Source organism: Peromyscus maniculatus, chromosome 1 (assembly GCF_049852395.1).
Source record: "Peromyscus maniculatus bairdii isolate BWxNUB_F1_BW_parent chromosome 1, HU_Pman_BW_mat_3.1, whole genome shotgun sequence".
NCBI lineage: Eukaryota > Metazoa > Chordata > Mammalia > Rodentia > Cricetidae > Peromyscus > Peromyscus maniculatus.
In genome coordinates, this window is record NC_134852.1 from 155,883,608 (window position 1) to 155,901,568 (window position 17,961).

Below are 17,961 nucleotides of genomic sequence, written 5' to 3' on the forward strand. Positions count from 1 at the left end.
AGGGTAGATTCCTGCACAAAAGCTAGGGTGCGTGATACTGGGTGGGCTGGGCAACACTGCTTCAGCAGAGGCAGAACCAGGGCTGACATCCACCCGACAGGCACCGGAGCAGGCTCACTATGAGGTGAGGACAGGGGACCTGAGATTTGTGAACTGGCCTGGAAAACCAAGGAGCGGCTTCTGGGGAGTTTTAGAGGCCACCAGGCCTCGGTAGCATCAGCAGAGCCCATCTTACCAGTAGGTGGCACTCAAGACTTAGCATCGGGATCAAGGAACAGAGACAATAATATACTGCGGCCAGTCTGGTCCAGCCACAGGGCCAGAGACGAGCCCAGCTCCCGACAATTGGACAATTGGGTGTGTCCTCCAATCCAGCCTGCAGGGAGGCAGCTTGCAGAGGGGCAGCTCTCAGACTGTCTTCAGGAGTCTCAAAGGCCCCACAATGAGGATGTCAGGGAAATGACCAGGATTCCCAAGCCGCTCCTGAGCTTGGGTGCCCCGTGCCTCCTGTGGGGAGCCGGTACCTCCCCAGCACTCACAGCCAGAGCACTGTGCTTTCCTGAAGATTCCTCGATGACACGTCCCTCAGATTCCTCCCCCAAACCAGGGGAAAGCCCAGGAGCTTGCAGCCCCAAGACAGGGGTACCCAAGCCCCATCCCTTGTCAATGCCCACGGCAAACATCACTTGGAGGCAGCCCACAGCCTGAAAGACCCCAAGAAACTCCACCACCAACCCCCAGAGTTGGCATCTGAAACGAGAAAACCAAAGGCCAGTCTAGTGCCCGGAGTCAATGGATTCTCCTACTTTCCTGCCCTAGCGACCTCGGCCACAAACCTTGAGGACACACACACACACAGCCACCTCTGCCACAAACCTTGAGGACACACACAAACAGCCACCTCTGCCACAAACCTTGAGGACACACACAAACAGCCACCTCTGGCTTAGCCTTTGAGGTCCACAACGGACGCAACCCTACCCAACAGCCCTGGGGCAGAGAGAGAGAAGCACGGGCAGGGTAAGAACAAGCTCATTCTTTACAAAACAGGAAAACGATTGCCTCTGTGACCCCCAGGCATCCCTGATCACAGTCACCGACACTGTGACATTCTCGACACGTGAGAGCACCCCTGATGCCCCAGAAACCTGCCGGCTACCCTCCACAGACCCTGTGCAGGCTTGGGTTCCCACAGGCCACCAACGCTGAAGGCACAGATAAGCTCTGGGTAACAAGGGGACCTGGAGCTGAGGCCTTCTCACTTCCTGGGCTCTGAGGGCCCTGCAAAAATCACTCTTTCTCCTTCGCCAGTCTCACCAAAGCAGCTTGGAAGAGCAGCAAATGGAGGGATGCAGCCCTGCAGTGTCGACCACCCGTCTGCCGAGGCCACAGAGACAGCACGGTGGCTGCTGCTGAGCAGCCGCGGTCCTTGTCCCAGCCTCTGTCTGTCCCTGAGTGGACTGTCCCAGGCACCGTCTCTTCTTGCTTGGTCTCTCCCAGCTGCTGCCTCCACAGCATGGGCCCCCAGGTCAGCATCTCTGTCCCGCCAGCCCGGCTGGGAGGCCACTCTGACGTCACCTGCACAGCTTCAAGTACGGGTGCGTATGCAGCTTCTCCATCAGCTCCTCCTCCTTGGGCTCTTCTAGGATATCCCTGCAGGGTAGGGACAGTCACACGAACGCTTCAGAGAGAGAGAGAGAGAGAGAGAGACAGAGACAGAGACAGAGACAGAGACAGAGACAGAGACAGACCTGGGTCTCTCAGAGACAGCAAGCAAAGACAGCAGGCAAGGTCTGCAAGGGCCCAGACTCAGTGCCCAACCAGGAGGTGCTTTCAAAACAGGCTGTGACAGGGCATGGGGACATGGGCATGGAGGTCCTGCCTCAGGAAGATACAGATGCGGTGGTGGGTGGTGATGAGCACACCAAAGGGGACTAAGAGCGTAGCATGCACACAGCCTGGGCTCCATCCCCGCACCAAAAGGAATTAAATGAAAAGCCTGGAAGCCTAGACAGCCCTTCTCACACCAACTGGCATGACTGTAGCTGGCGGGTCACAGCCACAGCCAACACTGGTGAAAGGAAATGGAGCCCATGGCAGATGGCCCTGGGGTGACAGCCACTCTTCTATACAAGCGGAGGACAATCTCCATGATGCCACAAGAGGAGAAGGTGTGGCTCCTTCAGGCCACCTGGCTGTGTCCCGTGGCATCAACCAGATGCTACAAGACACTGGAGGATAGATGGTCCCTTCCACATGCTGGACCACAAGTGGAGAAGAGTCACTGTCCCTGGTGGAAGCAGAAGTGTCCACTGTTGTGCGGTGAGCATCTCTGGCCAGCTCAGTGGCAGCACAGATGACTGGGTGGAGGAGGAACCCTGCCAGAAGGCCTTCCTCACCCTCCCTCCCCTCAACTCTCAGCTCCATGCCCCAGAGACGCACTCTCAAGGCCCACACCTGAACATGAGCTCCACAGACATCTGATAGGTGTTCTGGTGGGCACCAACGAGGAGCTGCTTATGATTTTGGGGGTCCCATCTGTGGAGAAAGTTCTGGAACAAGAGGAAGGGTGTAAGTACCCATGTGGCCCCAGCTTCAGAGCTCGCCCCCATCGCCCAGTCTGCAGTCACAGTACAGTCCCTGTGGGGAGCAGCTCACCCTGGACAACTGGATGCAGAGCCTATGAGATCCACACCCATGGAATAGCAAGATGCCCGACTCCAGCCTCAAGCCAGCTTGGGGTCCTGAGAACCCCACAGACCCTATACTGACTGGTTTTGTGTGTCAACTTGACACAAGCTAGAGTCATCAGAGAGGAAGGAGCCTCAGTTGAGGAAATGCTTCCGTGAGATCCAGCTGTAAGGCATTTTCTCAATTAGTGATCAATGGGGGAGGGCCCAGACTATGGTGGGTGGTGCCATCCCTTGGCTGCTGGTCCTGGGTTCTATAAGAAAGCAGGCTGAGCAAGCCAGTCTGCAGCACCCCTCCATGGCCTCTGCATCAGCTCCTGCCTCCAGGGTCCTTACCCTGCTTGAGTTCCTGTCCTGATGTGATGAACAATGATTTGGAAGCATAAGCCAACCTTTCCTCCCCAACTTGATTTTTGGTGTTTCATTGCAACAACAGAAACCCTAACTAAGACAGACCAGCCAGGACAAGCATCTCAGGGGCCCCCAGCCAGGCTCCCTCCAGCCTACAGCCTTGGTGGGTAGCAGGGATCACCCACCAAAACTCTAGACAGCTCAGGAGCCAATCTCAGGCCCAGACAGGGATATCTGATACCTCCAGAAGCACAGCCAGAGACAGGTTGATCCAGATGACAGAGGACACCAACCACCATAGCACAAAATACACCACTGACCACCTGTGAAGGACAAGGAGGCCAGGACCCATTGTGAGTGGGATGAGATCATTCCAGAAAGTCAAAACAGCTCCCAAAGCACATCTGTGAAGGCCTCAGCAGACCCTGCTGCTAACTCCACAGTGTATACTGTGGTAATGTCCCCATAATACCAGGACTTGGAGGTGCCAGAGACACCAGAGGAAGCCTAGCATGAGGAGCAAGTTGGATTTGAACCCAGGCCCCTCTGCTGAGCTGGTCAAAGCTCTCCAAGCTTTGGGCTAAGTGAGCCACCTGACTGTTCCCCTAGGACTGCACGCCATGGAAACCCCCAGAAGCCCCAGGCAATCATATACACCATTTATTTCTCCCACACTGGCACCCCCAGAGTGCATAAGCCCAGGGCCCTGGCTATCTCCCAGTGTAGTGTAGTGTGGATGAAGGTTGAAGCCTGCCAGGGCACAGCTTGGTCAGCATTCCAAGGTCAGGGACTAATTCCCTTCTCAGTCCAGGCCCTGCTTCTCTGCTGTCCAACTAAGAACCAGTGCTGGGACAAACAGACTTACGGGCCTGAGTAGCGCTGATAGGCATCCAGGATCACCTGCCAATTGTTCACCACCATCACGTTCCACAGCGTGATCAGAGCAGCCTGTGGGGCAGCAGAGGTAGAGTCCAGGAGGGCCCAGGACAAGGCAGAGGAGGAACCCAGGGAACAGGGAACAGGGGCAAGGCAGAGGCGGGGTGGGGGTCCCAGGTGAGCTGGACCCAGGTGAGAGGACAAGGCAGAGGACTCACAGCAAAGTCATCAAAGTTGTTGGACCAATAATCCAGCTGCTCGAAGCTTCCACACCGTGCTGAGCTGTTATTGGGCACCAGGCTGGAGGCACAAGACCATGTCCCTTGGTTAGTAGCTGTAGCCAGGGGCCTGAGCAGTTGAACACTGCCCAACTCCTCAGCCCAGCATGGACTCTTAGGCCCCCAGGGGAAAGGGCAAAGGAAGACGTCACTTCCTGGCCACACAGGGAGAGTATATGACATGACCCAAGAGGCGCCCCATCCCCAGAATCCTCCAGGTTCTGAGGATAGCACTCTACCCCCAATCCCACCCCAGCACTGCCATAGCCTAGACCCCACGGGGGTGGGGGTGTTGTGCTCAGGAGACCCAAGTCAGGACACCTAGAAGAGACGTTTAGGGGAAGGGCCCACTGAGGTTTCGCCCTCGGGCATGGACAGCGCCTCACCTGCTGTTTCCAGGAGGTACAATGATGCCTCTGAATAGGTTGATCCCGATGATGGCGAACACGTAGTACACCACCTGGAGGAGCAGACGCTGTCAGTGCAGCCACAGGGCCAGCTGAGGCCAAAGGAGGGGAGTCAGGGGGGCACAGAGACGACCCCACCCTAAAGATGGCAGCTGGAGAGCTCAGAAGCACCAGGCTAGCTCTCCGGGAGGTCTGTGTGCTTCTCAGGTTCCACAGAGGACGACCAGGCCATCTGGCCCCAGCGGAGGCCCAGGCACATCTCAGCTTCTCTCTAGCACACATGGCTACAAGAGCATCTTGCAGAACCTCAAGCTTGGGCCCCCAGGGGCAGTGGGGACCCTGGAAAGGCCATCCATGATGTCCTCACTATTTCTCACTGTGGTACATGACCCAGGGACAGTTTACTACAAGGACCCTGGCATAGAGTGGGGATAGTAGTGACCCCAGGTCCTCTCTGGAAGGAAGGGACCCACCAAGCCTGGCATCTGACACTGCTGTGGGCCTCCTCACCAAAGCAGAACCAGGCCAGCCACATGTGACTTGGACTCCACAGAGCCAGCCCACCCAGGCCACCACCAGAGGAGCCCCAAGACTTACCAGCAGGATCCCACCAAATGCCCTCAAGTTCTGGATCAGGCCCAGGATGGTGCTGGCTACCACAGCCATTGGCTGTGGGTAAGAAGAAGGTTTAGCCTGACTCTTCCTGCCCCAGGGACAACAGCGTACCTCTCAACACACACCCTTACCCTGACCAGGAAAGCAGGATGGACCAGCAAGCCACTCCATAGCCATCCACACACATCTACACACACTTGGACACCCGCCTCAAGGCCATCTACACACCTACATACATCACACTCCCATAGCCACCCATACACTACATACATCCTGTACACATCCACCATATATACAAACCCTACACACCCACACACATTCACATACACTCACACCCACACGCATGCTCACACACTCCCCAAACAGCCCGGCCTCCTGTGGGTGCTGAGTCACAGGTCCCTTTGCGATCCTGGCATCCAGACCCTGTGCCCACCCTCTACCTGCCAGCCCACTGCGACCCAGAAGCTAAAAGAAATGAAAGCATGGGCTTGTGGTGGTATTGTGTTCCCCAAAATATTGTGTACTCTAATAAATTTATCTGGGGTCAGAGAACAGACAGCCACTAGATACAAAGGCTAGAAAATGGTGGCACTCACACCTTTAATCCTAGCATTCCAGAGATAGAAATCCCTCTGGATCTCTGTGAGTTCAAGGCCACATTGGAAACAGCCAAGCATGGTGACACACGCCTTTAATCCCAGAACGCCAGCCTTTAATCCCAGAGAGTGGTGGTAGAAAGCAGAAAGATATATAAGGCGTGAGGACCAGAAACTAGAAGCTTTTGGCTGGTTAAGCATTTGGCTGGTTAGGCATTCAGGCTTTTGAGCAGTAATTCAGCTGAGACCCATTCCGGATGAGGACTCAGAGGCCTCCAGTCTGAGGAGACAAGACCAGCTGAGGATCCGGCGAGGTGAGATAGCTGTGGCTTGTTCTGTCTCTCTGATCTACCAGCATGGACCCCAATAACTCGCCTCAGGTTTGATTTTATTAATAAGAACTTTTAAGATTCCTGCTATATGGGCTCTTGATGCAGTGACCCCACCCTAGCAGCTCAAGGACGCTAAGGGGGCTGGAAGGTGTGTTCCTAAGGGGCTCCGGTGACGGGTGTCCCTACCCAGCCATGGCGTGGGGGGGGGGCGCGGGCGGGAGAGATTCGACAATACCTTCACATTGGGGATGATGCGCAAGAAGCGAAACACAATCAGTGTGTTCACCAGCCGCGTCATGTCCCAAAGCGACAGCGGGCCATACTGCTTGGGCATCCTGGGAAGACACAGGAGCCGTGTTAGGAGCTCCAGGGGAACAGAGGGGCTAGGCAGCGGGGGTGAACAGACAGCAAGAGTTACTGTAGGGACACCCAGCAGGAAAAGCTCCCAGGAGGAGGGAGACTGCGTTTAGCCATACCCTACTCATACCCACCTATCCATAACCACAGCCATACCTCCCGGCACAGCCACAGCCATGGCCACACCTCCCAAAGCAGCCCCATAGCATGAAGGCAGAGATAGTTTTCAACGCCCAGGTCCCAGGTCTGCTGAGCTCAGTTCCTGAAGAACCGATAGGAAGCTTGTCTCAACCTCAACCTACTACCTGACCTTTGGCCCTGTCCCATCACCGACCCTGTCCCCATCTGGGTCTATGACTTCTGACCCTCTCCTGACCTAACTCCCTATCCTATGATCCCGTCCTGACCCCCAACCCTGCGGCCACCACTCCACTCCAGTATCCCCAGGGCTTCTCTGTACCCGGACTCCTATCTAAACATAAGCCACGCTCGCCCCAAATGTCACCCTCACAATTCTCAAGGTGATGGGGCAAAGCTTGAGAAGGACTTGGCTCACACCGGAAACAGATCACTGCTCTCACATGGCTCCTGCCTGGCACGTGGGCAGACTGTCCCTGCCCATCTCCAAGCTCTCCCAGCAGACACCCCAGGGGCCACTCTGCAGGTCCATGCTGCACCCCCAGCCCTCAGAAGCCTCTCCCAACTGCGTCACTGTCCAAGACAAGGCAGGGCAGGGATCCAAAGTGGACATTGGTGGCCCCAGGCCTGTGTTAGCCAAGTCTTGGCTCACAGGAGCCTCTTTCATAGCAACCTAATGTGTCCTTCTGGCCCAGGGTGGCCTCACCAACAAAGGTGCTGGTTCAAGCCTGGCACCCACACCCACCAGCCATACCAAAAGTCCCGGGACCCTACCCACAAGTCTCTCAGTACAGTAAGAATAGAGGTCAGTGGGCTCAAACAGTGCCCTAACACCTCAGGAAAGCCAGGGACACCGTTTACAAAAAGCAAACAGACACCAAGCACGGGGACAAGCCAAGGCCACATGCTGGGCAGACACTAGCAAGGGGTCTTCCCACACTCCAGCGGAGGGACCCAGCCCAATCAGTCTGTGACTCCAGACCCCCTAGACCTGTACTGGGCCTCATTTCCCACACTGGACACGGTGGGAGAGAAGAGACATGGCCACTTGGTAGAATACCTTACAGGGAACACCTCTGTCCACCAGGCCACTGCAAAGGGGTCTGAACAAGGAGTGGTGTCCATTTCTGCATGTCCCCCATGCAGGGCAGACTCAGCTCATGATCCAACAGCCCTACTGGCAGAACAGTGCATGCCAGTGGCCAGGGCCCCCGTGTGGTACCGGAATCTGTCGCCTGGGTGCAGTGAGACAGGTCACTGCTCAGGTGGTGTCCCCAGGTTCTCTGCAATCACATACCATCCTGAGTGCGGCAATCGGTATACAGCCAGAGTAGAAATCTCCAAAACCTGAACCACAGAGAGAAGGGGGCATCGTCCAGCAGTGCCAACCCAGGCGGCACCTCCAGCAGTGCCATCCCAGGCAGCTTGCAACAGAATCCCAAAACTTAAGTCCATCACTTGGGCATGCAGTGGGACTCAGAGCTCAGTCCTAGCCCCAAACATCCAGATGTTGGACTTCTGTCAGCAAGAATACTCTGGCTTTAGGAATCAGGACTTCGGAAGCCACTTAATCATGGATGGACCAAAAGTCCCGGTTCAAGTAACTCTTTCTATGCATGTCCCCAGGGGCCCACTGGCTCTCAAAATGTCACTTGAGGTCACTGCTGTGACATCCACACCAAGTGTGAGCTCCTCACTTCAAGCAAGTGGGAAGAAGAAAGTTCAAGGATTCCCAAGGGTACCCTGGGTAGCTGAGACCCCTGACACTCACTTGCCCACACCAAGGCTGCACTGTGAACCAGAAGCACTGAAGGGCTTTGCCAGGGGCGGCATTATGCTGATAGCTCTGGGTCCTGCTGGACCTCCCGAGGATGAGAAGTGGTGGCCCAGCCCCTGCAGCACTCCTACACAATGGAGACCAAGTTCCTGCATCCCGTCATGCACTTCACCCCAGGTCCCTCGAGTCAGGAGCCCTACCTCCTCCTGGGCAGTCCATTACACTGCCTGAAAGATCTATACTATGCTGTAACCCAAAGAGTCCAGGCAAAGCTACCAGCCAGGCTCCCACAGCTGCCAGGAGAGGTACCCCAGCTTCCGTGGACTTTACCAGGAGGATAATGGTGAGGACGCCATCGAACACGTTGCTAGGGTAGGACAGGTAGCCCCGCAGGCCCAGCGCAAACACCTTGAGCAGCAGCTCCAGCAGGTAGTACAAGACGAAGACGTCGTTAAGAATCTGAAGAGGCAGAAGAGGCCAGCCTTAGCCTCACCCACTGTATCCCCAGAGCTGGTGCTAGGCCTGTGGCCATGGCATTCCCCCCACCTCCTCTGCTGCCCTTCTGGGAACCCGTCCCCCATCCCTGGTATTTCTGCTTCTTGCTCTGTCCTATCTCTGAGGTCCACAGAGACCCCAAGGATGCACATCTTCCTCTGACCCAGGCCTCCCCAGCCAAGAGGCACTGAAAGGGAACATTCTAGGCTAGCCCTTCCCAGGGGGAACCTGAGCTTGTTGGGGAACCTGTCTCCCCAACAGGACAGAGCGCTTGGGGTGTGAGCTCATCAAGAAGATGGCCTCTGAAGAAAACGCAGCAGCTCTTCCTCTAAAGGGGTCATGGAGACTCCCCCCACCACAGGACAGACCACAGGAGGTTCACTCCCCAGGTGTAATGACAGTTCTTTTCATTGAGCCGTCAGCCTCTGAGAAGCCACTAACAGAATCTAACATGAGGACAACAGGCTTCTGCTCAAAGTTCAAAGCGAAAAGCTTCAATTCCCAAGGAATTTGACAGAACCTTTTAACATCAGAAAGGATCACATTTACTTCTCGGAGGTAAAGCTCAAAGCCTGAAGCCACACAGGCAGCCCACAGGACCCAGTCAACACTGCAGCCCAGCTGGTCTGTTCTCTCCACAGGACCCAGGACCCTCGGCCTCCCACTCCCCTAAGCAGGGGCCCATGTGTCCCCACCCAGACACTCTCTGCCCGTATCACCAGAGCCTCTAGCCCTGGGAGGGATCACCGCCCTGGGCTCAGCCACTCTGTCTCCACCCTGCTCCTTGTCACTGCTCAGTCCCTGGCAAAGCTGAGACAGCTTCACAGGCCTGCAGCCCCCGAACTCACTCCCAGGACAAAGTCATCACGTTGCCCGGGCATCAGGTCTGAGTCCAGCACCAGGAATACCTGCAAAGCCACAGGGGAGGATGGCTTACCACTGTAGCCAGCCACAGCGTGCAGGGGGGTGGAGGGGGGCGGAGGGGGGCAGAGGGGGAGAGACAGGGAAGGCTGGCTGCAGGAGAGGGCCTCCCACACCACCACAGGGTAAGCCCCGACTCACACAGATACACACGAGGTTTCCCAGAGCGATGAGGCTCCCCAGGTAGTCGAAGTAGCAGTGACTGAAGAGGAACTGGGCACTCTGCAGGAACGGAGACTGGTACTGGGGCTTCGGCGGGCGCTACCAAGGGAACCCACACTCTCAGAGCTGAGGTGAGGCAGGTGACCTGCCTCTTGTTCTGGGGTGACATCCTCCTGCCTTGCCCTATCTGGCCTCAGAAGTAATCCCAGACACATGAGAGCCTAGTCCCAGTGACCTTATATAGCTAGATATAGAATGATCTAAATGTCTAATGACTTGTATGTAAAGCATGTCACATTAGTCATTTGACATTTGAAATGTATGCTGCCGGGGCAGGGAGCACTGGAAAGATGGCTTAGTGGTTAAGAGGACAGGCTGCTTTTCTAGAGGACCCAGGTTCAATTCCCAGTACACATATGGTGGCTCACAACTATCTCTAACTCCAGTCCCAGGAGATAGAACACCCTCTTCTGCCCACAGAGGGCGTCAGCACACATGTGGCGCACAGATATACACGCAGACAAAAACACCCATACATATCAAATAAGTAAAATGGTTAAAAAATAAATAAATAAAATGCAGCCGGGACGTGGTGGCGCACGTCTTTAATCCCAGCGCTCGAGAGGCAGAGGCAGGTGGATCTCTGTGAGTTTGAAGCCAACCTGGTCTACAGAGTGAGATCCAGGACAGGCACCAAAACTACACAGAGAAACCCTGCCTCAAAAAACTAAATAAATAAACAAACAAACAAATAAATAAAATGCATGGGAGCTAGAGAGATGGTTCAGCAGTTAAGAACACTTTCTGTTCTTGCAAAGGACCTGGGCTCAGTTCCTGGCACCCATATGGTATGTCACAGCCACCTATAACTCCAGTTCCAGGTGATTCAATGCCCTCTTTTGACCTCCACAGGGACCAGGCACGCAAGTGGTATACACACATACATGCAGACAAGCCACTCATATACATAAAATATGTGAGTAAAGGCCTTGTCGCCAAGCCTGATGACCTGAGTTCTAGCCCTGGGGCCCACGTGGACAAAGAGAACATTGTCCTCTGACCTACACATGCACTGTGGCATGCATGTATGCACATAGATACACGCAAAAGGTCATAAAATACAATAAAAATTAAAATTGCACTAGGCAGTGGTGACGCATGCCTTTGACCCCAGCACTCTAGAGGCAAAGGCAGGTGGATCTCTGAGTTCTGAGTTCGAGGCCAGCTTGCTCTACAGAGAGAGTTCCAGGACAGCCAGGGCTACACAGAGAAAGCCTGTCTTGAAAAAACAAAAATAAACAAACAAATAAATAGCTAAGATTGTAAAAGCATACCAAATGAACACCACTTTGTGAAACATCCCTAACACTGCCTCACCAAGGTCGGGGACAACATAACGACAAAGCCAGGTGCACTGTGGCCATCCAGAGTGGACAGCCGTGGGGGAGAGCCTCACGAGACCCAGTGTTTTCTGAGGTCCGTGCCTTCCTGTGACACCTCTCCACCATGTCCAAGGACAGCGTGGGATGGTGGCTGCGGCAGATTGATGCGGCGGCGGCGGTGGGCCACAGAGGCAGCCAGCCTGATGTGCTGTGAGTCCACAGGCAGAGAGAATGCTCCTGCGGCCCCCAGGGTGGGAGCACCACCACACATACACGGTAAGTTTCAGGGATGAAACAGAACCACTGACTTCAGTGACTAGCAAAGGCCACATTTCAGGTGACAGCTCCAAATGGAGAATGATCAAGGCCACCAGTGGGGTGCAGCGAAGAGAGATGCATCACTAAGAGTGGAGAGATCCCACACTTCATGAACTCCGTGTCAGGGACAAATACACCTAGAACTGCACGGGATGGTGTCCACGGGAAAAAGTCGACACACCATGCTGAACAGAATAACTCCTCTGGGAAGGGTTCTGATTCACTGTCAACACCAGCCTCACTGTGAACACAGTTCCTGTCAGCATCCCTCACCTGCAGCAGGCATGGGGTGGTTCTCAACAGACAGTGCGGGACAAGACAGGAGTGTGCAGCCCCTGCAGTTTTAGGTATCATGCAGTGGTGTGGCATCAGGACAAGTGACTGTCCAGACATGAGTCCTCCTGGCACCCTAGAGCTTCAGCCTGACCTGCTGACATGTGAGCTAGTGTACAGGGGCTGCCTGCCTGCCCAGAGGCCCTTCAGCGCTCTGCACACCCTGGCCTCTGCTGCAGATAGCGTGGCCCCCGGACGCCATCCAGTACAGTTGTTCTCACTTGCCAATGACCCACAGACCAGCACTGGCTCAGGCAGGCCAGAGGTCTGTTCCCCAGAGGTCTGGGTCATCTTCTGCACAGGAATCTCAGTCACACTCTCCACAGATGTCCGGAAACCTTCTCCAGAGGTCTGGGCCACTATCTCTTTAGAAGCATAAGCCACACTTCTCCACAGAGGCCTGAGTCCGGCTGGGGAAGGTCCCCTTTTAAGGTCTTCCTTCCTCGGGCACTGTCCCTCACCCCAGAGCTCTTCCTCCTCTACAGCAGGTCTTTCATCACACCTGAGACTTCCTGGTAGGGAGGGGGCCTTGTTTACAGTCCCTCTGTGGTTTCTGCCTGACTGGAAGCACACTAACATCTTGCTGAGAGGTTCAGCATCTCCATCACATTCAGACTTAGCAGGATATAGCCACACACGCCTGAGCAACTGAGAGCTAAACCAATCAGTGTCCACGTGACAGAAGCTGCCTCTGGAGAGGGAGGGCAGTGATGGGGGTTTTCTAGTCTTTCACCATTTACACTGGTGGCTACCCTCACTGAAGGATTTTTTGGAAGCTGCACAGGGCCTGCTCTGCACCTACCAACATACACTCAGCCTCCTGACGACAGACAAGCAGGTCACGCAGGCTGCCATAGCACCAACCTATCCCAGGGTGCCTCTCTGAAGGGGCCGATCCAAAAACCACAGCCAGCCCCTAAAGTTAGCAACCCCTAAGTAACTGAACCTCAAAACTGAAATACAGTCCCCACTGCACTCCGTTTTAAAGGATAGAGTGGTACACCACCAGATAGTGTGGCCCCCCACACCATCCAGTACAGTTGTACTCTCAAAGGATCTCTCAAAACTTCCAGATTCGAACACACGTCTCAAGACCCAGTCCTAGGCTTCAGATCCCAGACCATCAGAAAGAGCATGGCCCACAGAGCAGATAAGCAACTGGGAAAGCCAAGTCTGGTCATGCATACCTTCAACCCCGGCATCCTTGAGCAAAGACAGTGAGTCTCTGTGAGTTTGAGGCCAGCCAGGACGATATGGTGAGTTCAAAGATAGCCCTGGCTACATAGGGAGCCCCTGTCTCAGAGAATCCAAAACGTAGCTGGGAAAGGGGGCCAGAGGAGGGATATGGCTCAAGTGCTAGGCTGTCCCCAGGCTGAGCCTGCTCTCCTGGGCCTCGACTGATAGACACAGTCTGTGTGTCCTTCCTCTGTAGCTCCGCTGCAGGAAGCTCCTCCTCGAGGAGGACAGACATCTCAATGTCCTGGCAGTGGGAGAGGGTGGGGTCAAGTGTGACGGTTACTGTGCTCCCCAGAGGCTGGCAAGCACCAGTGTAGGGAGAACCGGGCCAGCCCAGCTGGCACTGTGGGGCAAGACCAAGAAACAGAACCCAGACGGAGGCTGCTCTCTTGCCCAGGTTTGACTGTACCCAGAAAAGACTGGGTGGCAACCAACTCAGCCCATGTGGCTTCTAAGAGCAGCCTCCTGAGGCAACAGACCTCCTACCCAGGCTGGGAACCGCCACCTGAGCCTCCCAGGCCCCGGTCCTGGGAGGCCCGTCCCTAATCACTGCAAGCTGCATTCAACAGCATCTGCTTCCCACACCCCAAGTCAAGGGGCCCTCAACGCCCACCTGGTCCAAGCAGAGGTCTGATGGCAGACTATATACACAGCACCCCCTGCTGATACATCACTATCATCAGACTCCTGTGTCCCAAGGTGGGGGCAGAAGGGACACTCAGAAGGACATCAGCAACAAATACATGCCTCCAGAAGGCCTGGAGAGGCCCGAGAAAAACATCATTTTAAGACAACCACCAGGCTGGCTTTGAACTCACAGAGATCCCTCTGCCTCTGCCTCCTGAGTGCTGGCGGTGGTGGCGCACGCCTTTAATCCCAGCACTCAGGAGGCAGAGGCAGGGGGATCTCTGTGAGTTCAAAGCCAGCCTGGTCTACAGAGCGAGTTCCAGGAAAGGCGCAAAGCTACACAGAGAAACCCTGTCTGGAAAAAAAAAAAAAAAAAAAAAAGACAACCACCTGTGATGGGGACCTGAGGCCACAGAAGCTGAAAACCCTCCTGGAAAACAAAAAAGAAAGAAAAAGAAAAAAAGAAGACCCTCCTGAAGCAGCTAACAGGAAGGGCTGGCCCTTCACGCTCCACAGAATTCTCCATCCACTCAAGCGCAGCCCCACCCCTAGAGAATATTATGCCTTTGTAGATAATACCTTTCCAGAGGTGACTGTGTGAATGTGGGGTGCTGGGGAGGGTCTTATTACACATGACTATGTCCTTGTAAGAAGAAGATTTTGGGACACACATACACACAGAGGATGACCATATACAGACACCAGGAAAAGACACCATCGGCCAGCCATACGGAGAGGCCTTGAGAGGGGCTGGGCCTGTGATGTCTCCATCTCAGGCTTCCAGCTTCTAGGACATGAGACATTAGAGTCAGTTCCTGTGGCTATGGTGTGTCCTAAGGCATGCAAAGCAGCCAGGTCACACAGCACTGGAATTGTCAAAGCTTCACGCAGCAGGACACATCCCACCCCACCTTAGCCTGTCCTGGCTCCCGACCTCTCTTGGTTCTCCCAGGGCTGGTTGGCAGGAACAGCAGATCCCTGCCTGGGATCCCTGAGCTATGCCTGGCAAGGTTGCTCACCCCAGACACCCACACTGGAACATGCAGGCATTCTTGTCCTCTGACTGGAGCTGAAGAGGACACAAAGATCCCCAAGGGACTGTGCATAAGCTGTACAAGCATCAATAGCGAGAGGCAAAGGCCTTGGAGAGGGCTAGCATCTAGACCTCCCAGAGGAACGGCCAGGGGACTTGGTTTCAGACACAAAAATGCTGTGGAATGTTCCCCTGTGTTGGGCTTCCCCGGGCCGTTTTCCCAAATAGTAAATGTCTCCTGCCAACAAATTCACCCCAAATTGCCAAGAGCCGAAGGATTCCCACTGCCAACCCCAGGGACTGGGGATCCAGGGCAGGCAAGTGGACATTGGAAACAATGGGAAATAGAACCCCACTAGCCCAAGCTGGACAGGTGGCACAGGGCAGGCCTAGTTACCTCTTTGATCACACCTTTGTCAACCTCATCGAAGAGTTTCTGGAACTCATCGGCCAGCATCGGACGGCCTTCATAGGAGAGCACCTTCTGTAGAAGGAAGGCCAGGTGGGCCACTGGCCATGGGGAGCGAGGCCTGGGCCCCTCTCAACCCAGGGGCAGTAAGCGCTGGGCTGACGACCCACCCAGTAGGAGCCGGGGCAGACCCAGGAAGAGCAGCAACCTGCATGATGGCCTGTTTGTGGATTTCGCTCAGCTGGGTTTTCTGGAGTACTCGGAGGAAGTCCTCAGGATTTACCCCAACTCTGTGGCAAAGAAACCCCGCCCCAGTAAGCATGTCCAGTGCCAGCTCCTCCGGCCTGAAGTTGGCTAGGAATCCACCCTGCTAAATGGAAATGGAGCCCTGGTGAGCTTCCACCATGGGGTGAGCTGTAGGGTCCTACAGGCCCCATCTGAGATCCCCTGGAGACGCCCCCCATAAAGAGGGACAGCAGACTCTGCTGCCACTGAGAGGTCAAGCCCAGAACTTTCTCAGTGGCACACCAGAGCCCGCCTGCCTCCTTCCTCTGCCCACCTGGCAGTGTGGAAGCCTGCCTTAGACACAAGTGGACTCAGGCAAAAGCAAACAGGATATCGGAAGCACTGAGGGCTTGGCAGTTTACACAGCTCCAAATGGAATATCCAGCCTGGCGCCAGCCAGCAGGGGCTACTCAGGAAACCCCTAATGAGCACCCAGCTCCCCTTCCCAGAAGCAAAAGAGCATACTGCCCTCGGGGAGGGCCCCACCCGGCACTCACGCCTCAGGGGTGTCTCTAGCAAGGACTTCATAGGCCGCACGGGCTCCCAGCCGCCGCCGGAACAACGAGGTCTGTAGAGACTTCTGTAAAGAGCACGGCTCTGAACACCCAGCTCCGGCAGTTCCCACACACATCTCCGTCCTTGTCCGCCCTGCCCTGGGGAGTGTGCTAAGGGGGAGCCTAGAGAGCCAGCCCCTCACTCCTTGGGCACCACTCCAAGGGAAAGTCCTCAAAGCGGGGAGGCCAGCCATGGCAAGGCAGAGATGGCTACCGACCGTGGCTCACTATGTCTCTGAGCTGGTCCACAAGAGCAACCGGCTCCCTGTCCCATCAGGTCAGCTGACCCAGGGCCCACTCTGCCTGGCCTCTGGGGCCAGCCCTGGCACAGCTCAGCAGGGGCTCAGGGCGGCTCACCATCAGGTAGCCACGGAACTGACTGTAGATAATGGCTGTCAGCAGGTTCATCAGAAACAAGCTTCCTGTGAAAGGAAAAAAAACACACCACCCACCTGACCCGAGGCCAGCGGAGCAGAGCCTGCCGCAGCCAGTGACCAAAACCGTCCTCGGGCTCAAAGGTCTCAGCCAGCCTAGGCATGGTGGCCAGGAGCACAGGATGACCAAACCACAGTCACACTCACAGAGTTCCCTTCTGTCTCATAACAGGGGACACACACAAACCCCCAGACTCCTGCATCCTTGGCCATCAATGGGCTGAGGCCAAGCATTCCTAGCCATGGATAGGAAGACAGACAGGGACATCGTCTGTCACATACCACCAGGGGGAAGAGTGGAGCAGGCATGCTAAGATGAAGCTGGGGTGGGGAGCAGACTGAGGTAAGTTACCGGTGGTGTCGGGGCACACACAGGTACAGGGTGGGAAACTGGGTGAGCTATAGGGGTGGGACAGGCTGAGATGAAGAATGGGTCAGCAGTGCACAGAGGGACCGTGCTGAGGAGACGACACAGAGCAGTGATGCTGTGTGGGGAGTACGGTGAGGTAAAGACACAGGGCGGACAAGCTGAGACGAAGCTGTAAGTTGGGAGCAAGCTGAGGGAGCAGGCTGAGGTGAAATGACAGGGTGGGGACACACTGAGAGGTCAGTTGAAGGTGAAGGTCTAGGGGATGAGCTGAGGTAAAGCTATAAGGTGAAAGCAGGCTAAGGTCGAGTTAAGGGGTGTGGGAGATGGGAAGTTACAGGGTGAGGGCAGACTGAGGTAAAGTTACGTGAAGAAGCAAGCTGAGGAGAGTTAGAAAAGCAGAGGCCAGTTTACAGCCACTCCTGAGCCTAGGGATCCTGTCAGGCATGGGTGAACACCTGCCTGGTGTCTACCCAGACCACCAGCACTTACCGATCAAGGTGAAGGTTATGAAGAAGAGGGCGTAGGCCCGGTTCTTGATATATGCAGGAATCATCACTGAGACAAAGGAAGAGTCGGAGGCTGAACACACATTGCAGCACCCGGCCCCATGTCCATCCTGACCCCGCATGATCTGCCTTGACAGGGGGGCTGAGGACTTCATGTTCCACTACTGGTACCCCCCTGGGATGGAAGCTCTTTGATGGACCTGCCTGTGACCACACCCCAAGACACACAGCAGCTCTCCCACAGGGGCAGGCTTCGGGTCAAGCTGCACAGCACTTCTGGGATGGGAATCCTAGGCTGTCCTCAGGGGAGGTCTCCAAGGTCTTGAAACCCGAGACCAGGATAAATGGCACTAGCCACAGTGGCCAGGCAACAGCAGATATCAGGACTGCAGCCTTCCTGTCCTGGCACAGTTCACACTGGAGCAGTTGGAGGACCTGGCGGCACCCGACCATGGCCAGGTAAGACCTGAGGTCTCTCA

General features: G+C 55.4%; 1 protein-coding gene across 2 annotated transcripts in view; it reads right to left on the reverse strand.

The window, feature by feature from the left end:
* Nucleotides 1–1,021: 1,021 nt before the first annotated feature.
* The window catches only part of Tpcn2 (two pore segment channel 2), a 30,796-nt gene continuing 13,856 nt past the window's right edge, over nt 1,022–17,961 (reverse strand). For both annotated transcript variants that reach the window (XM_015999004.3, XM_042258247.2), the window contains 17 exons: nt 17,466–17,531; nt 16,530–16,594; nt 16,116–16,198; nt 15,542–15,623; nt 15,322–15,408; nt 9,975–10,094; nt 9,761–9,820; nt 8,748–8,876; nt 7,938–7,987; nt 6,381–6,480; nt 5,200–5,271; nt 4,582–4,655; nt 4,136–4,217; nt 3,907–3,989; nt 3,283–3,364; nt 2,458–2,552; nt 1,022–1,653 (listed from right to left, as the gene is read on the reverse strand). In XM_015999004.3, coding sequence (XP_015854490.1) covers nt 1,575–1,653; nt 2,458–2,552; nt 3,283–3,364; nt 3,907–3,989; nt 4,136–4,217; nt 4,582–4,655; nt 5,200–5,271; nt 6,381–6,480; nt 7,938–7,987; nt 8,748–8,876; nt 9,761–9,820; nt 9,975–10,094; nt 15,322–15,408; nt 15,542–15,623; nt 16,116–16,198; nt 16,530–16,594; nt 17,466–17,531 — 1,409 coding nt within the window. In that variant the 3' untranslated portion in view covers nt 1,022–1,574. The remainder of the gene's footprint in view (nt 1,654–2,457; nt 2,553–3,282; nt 3,365–3,906; nt 3,990–4,135; nt 4,218–4,581; nt 4,656–5,199; nt 5,272–6,380; nt 6,481–7,937; nt 7,988–8,747; nt 8,877–9,760; nt 9,821–9,974; nt 10,095–15,321; nt 15,409–15,541; nt 15,624–16,115; nt 16,199–16,529; nt 16,595–17,465; nt 17,532–17,961) is intronic.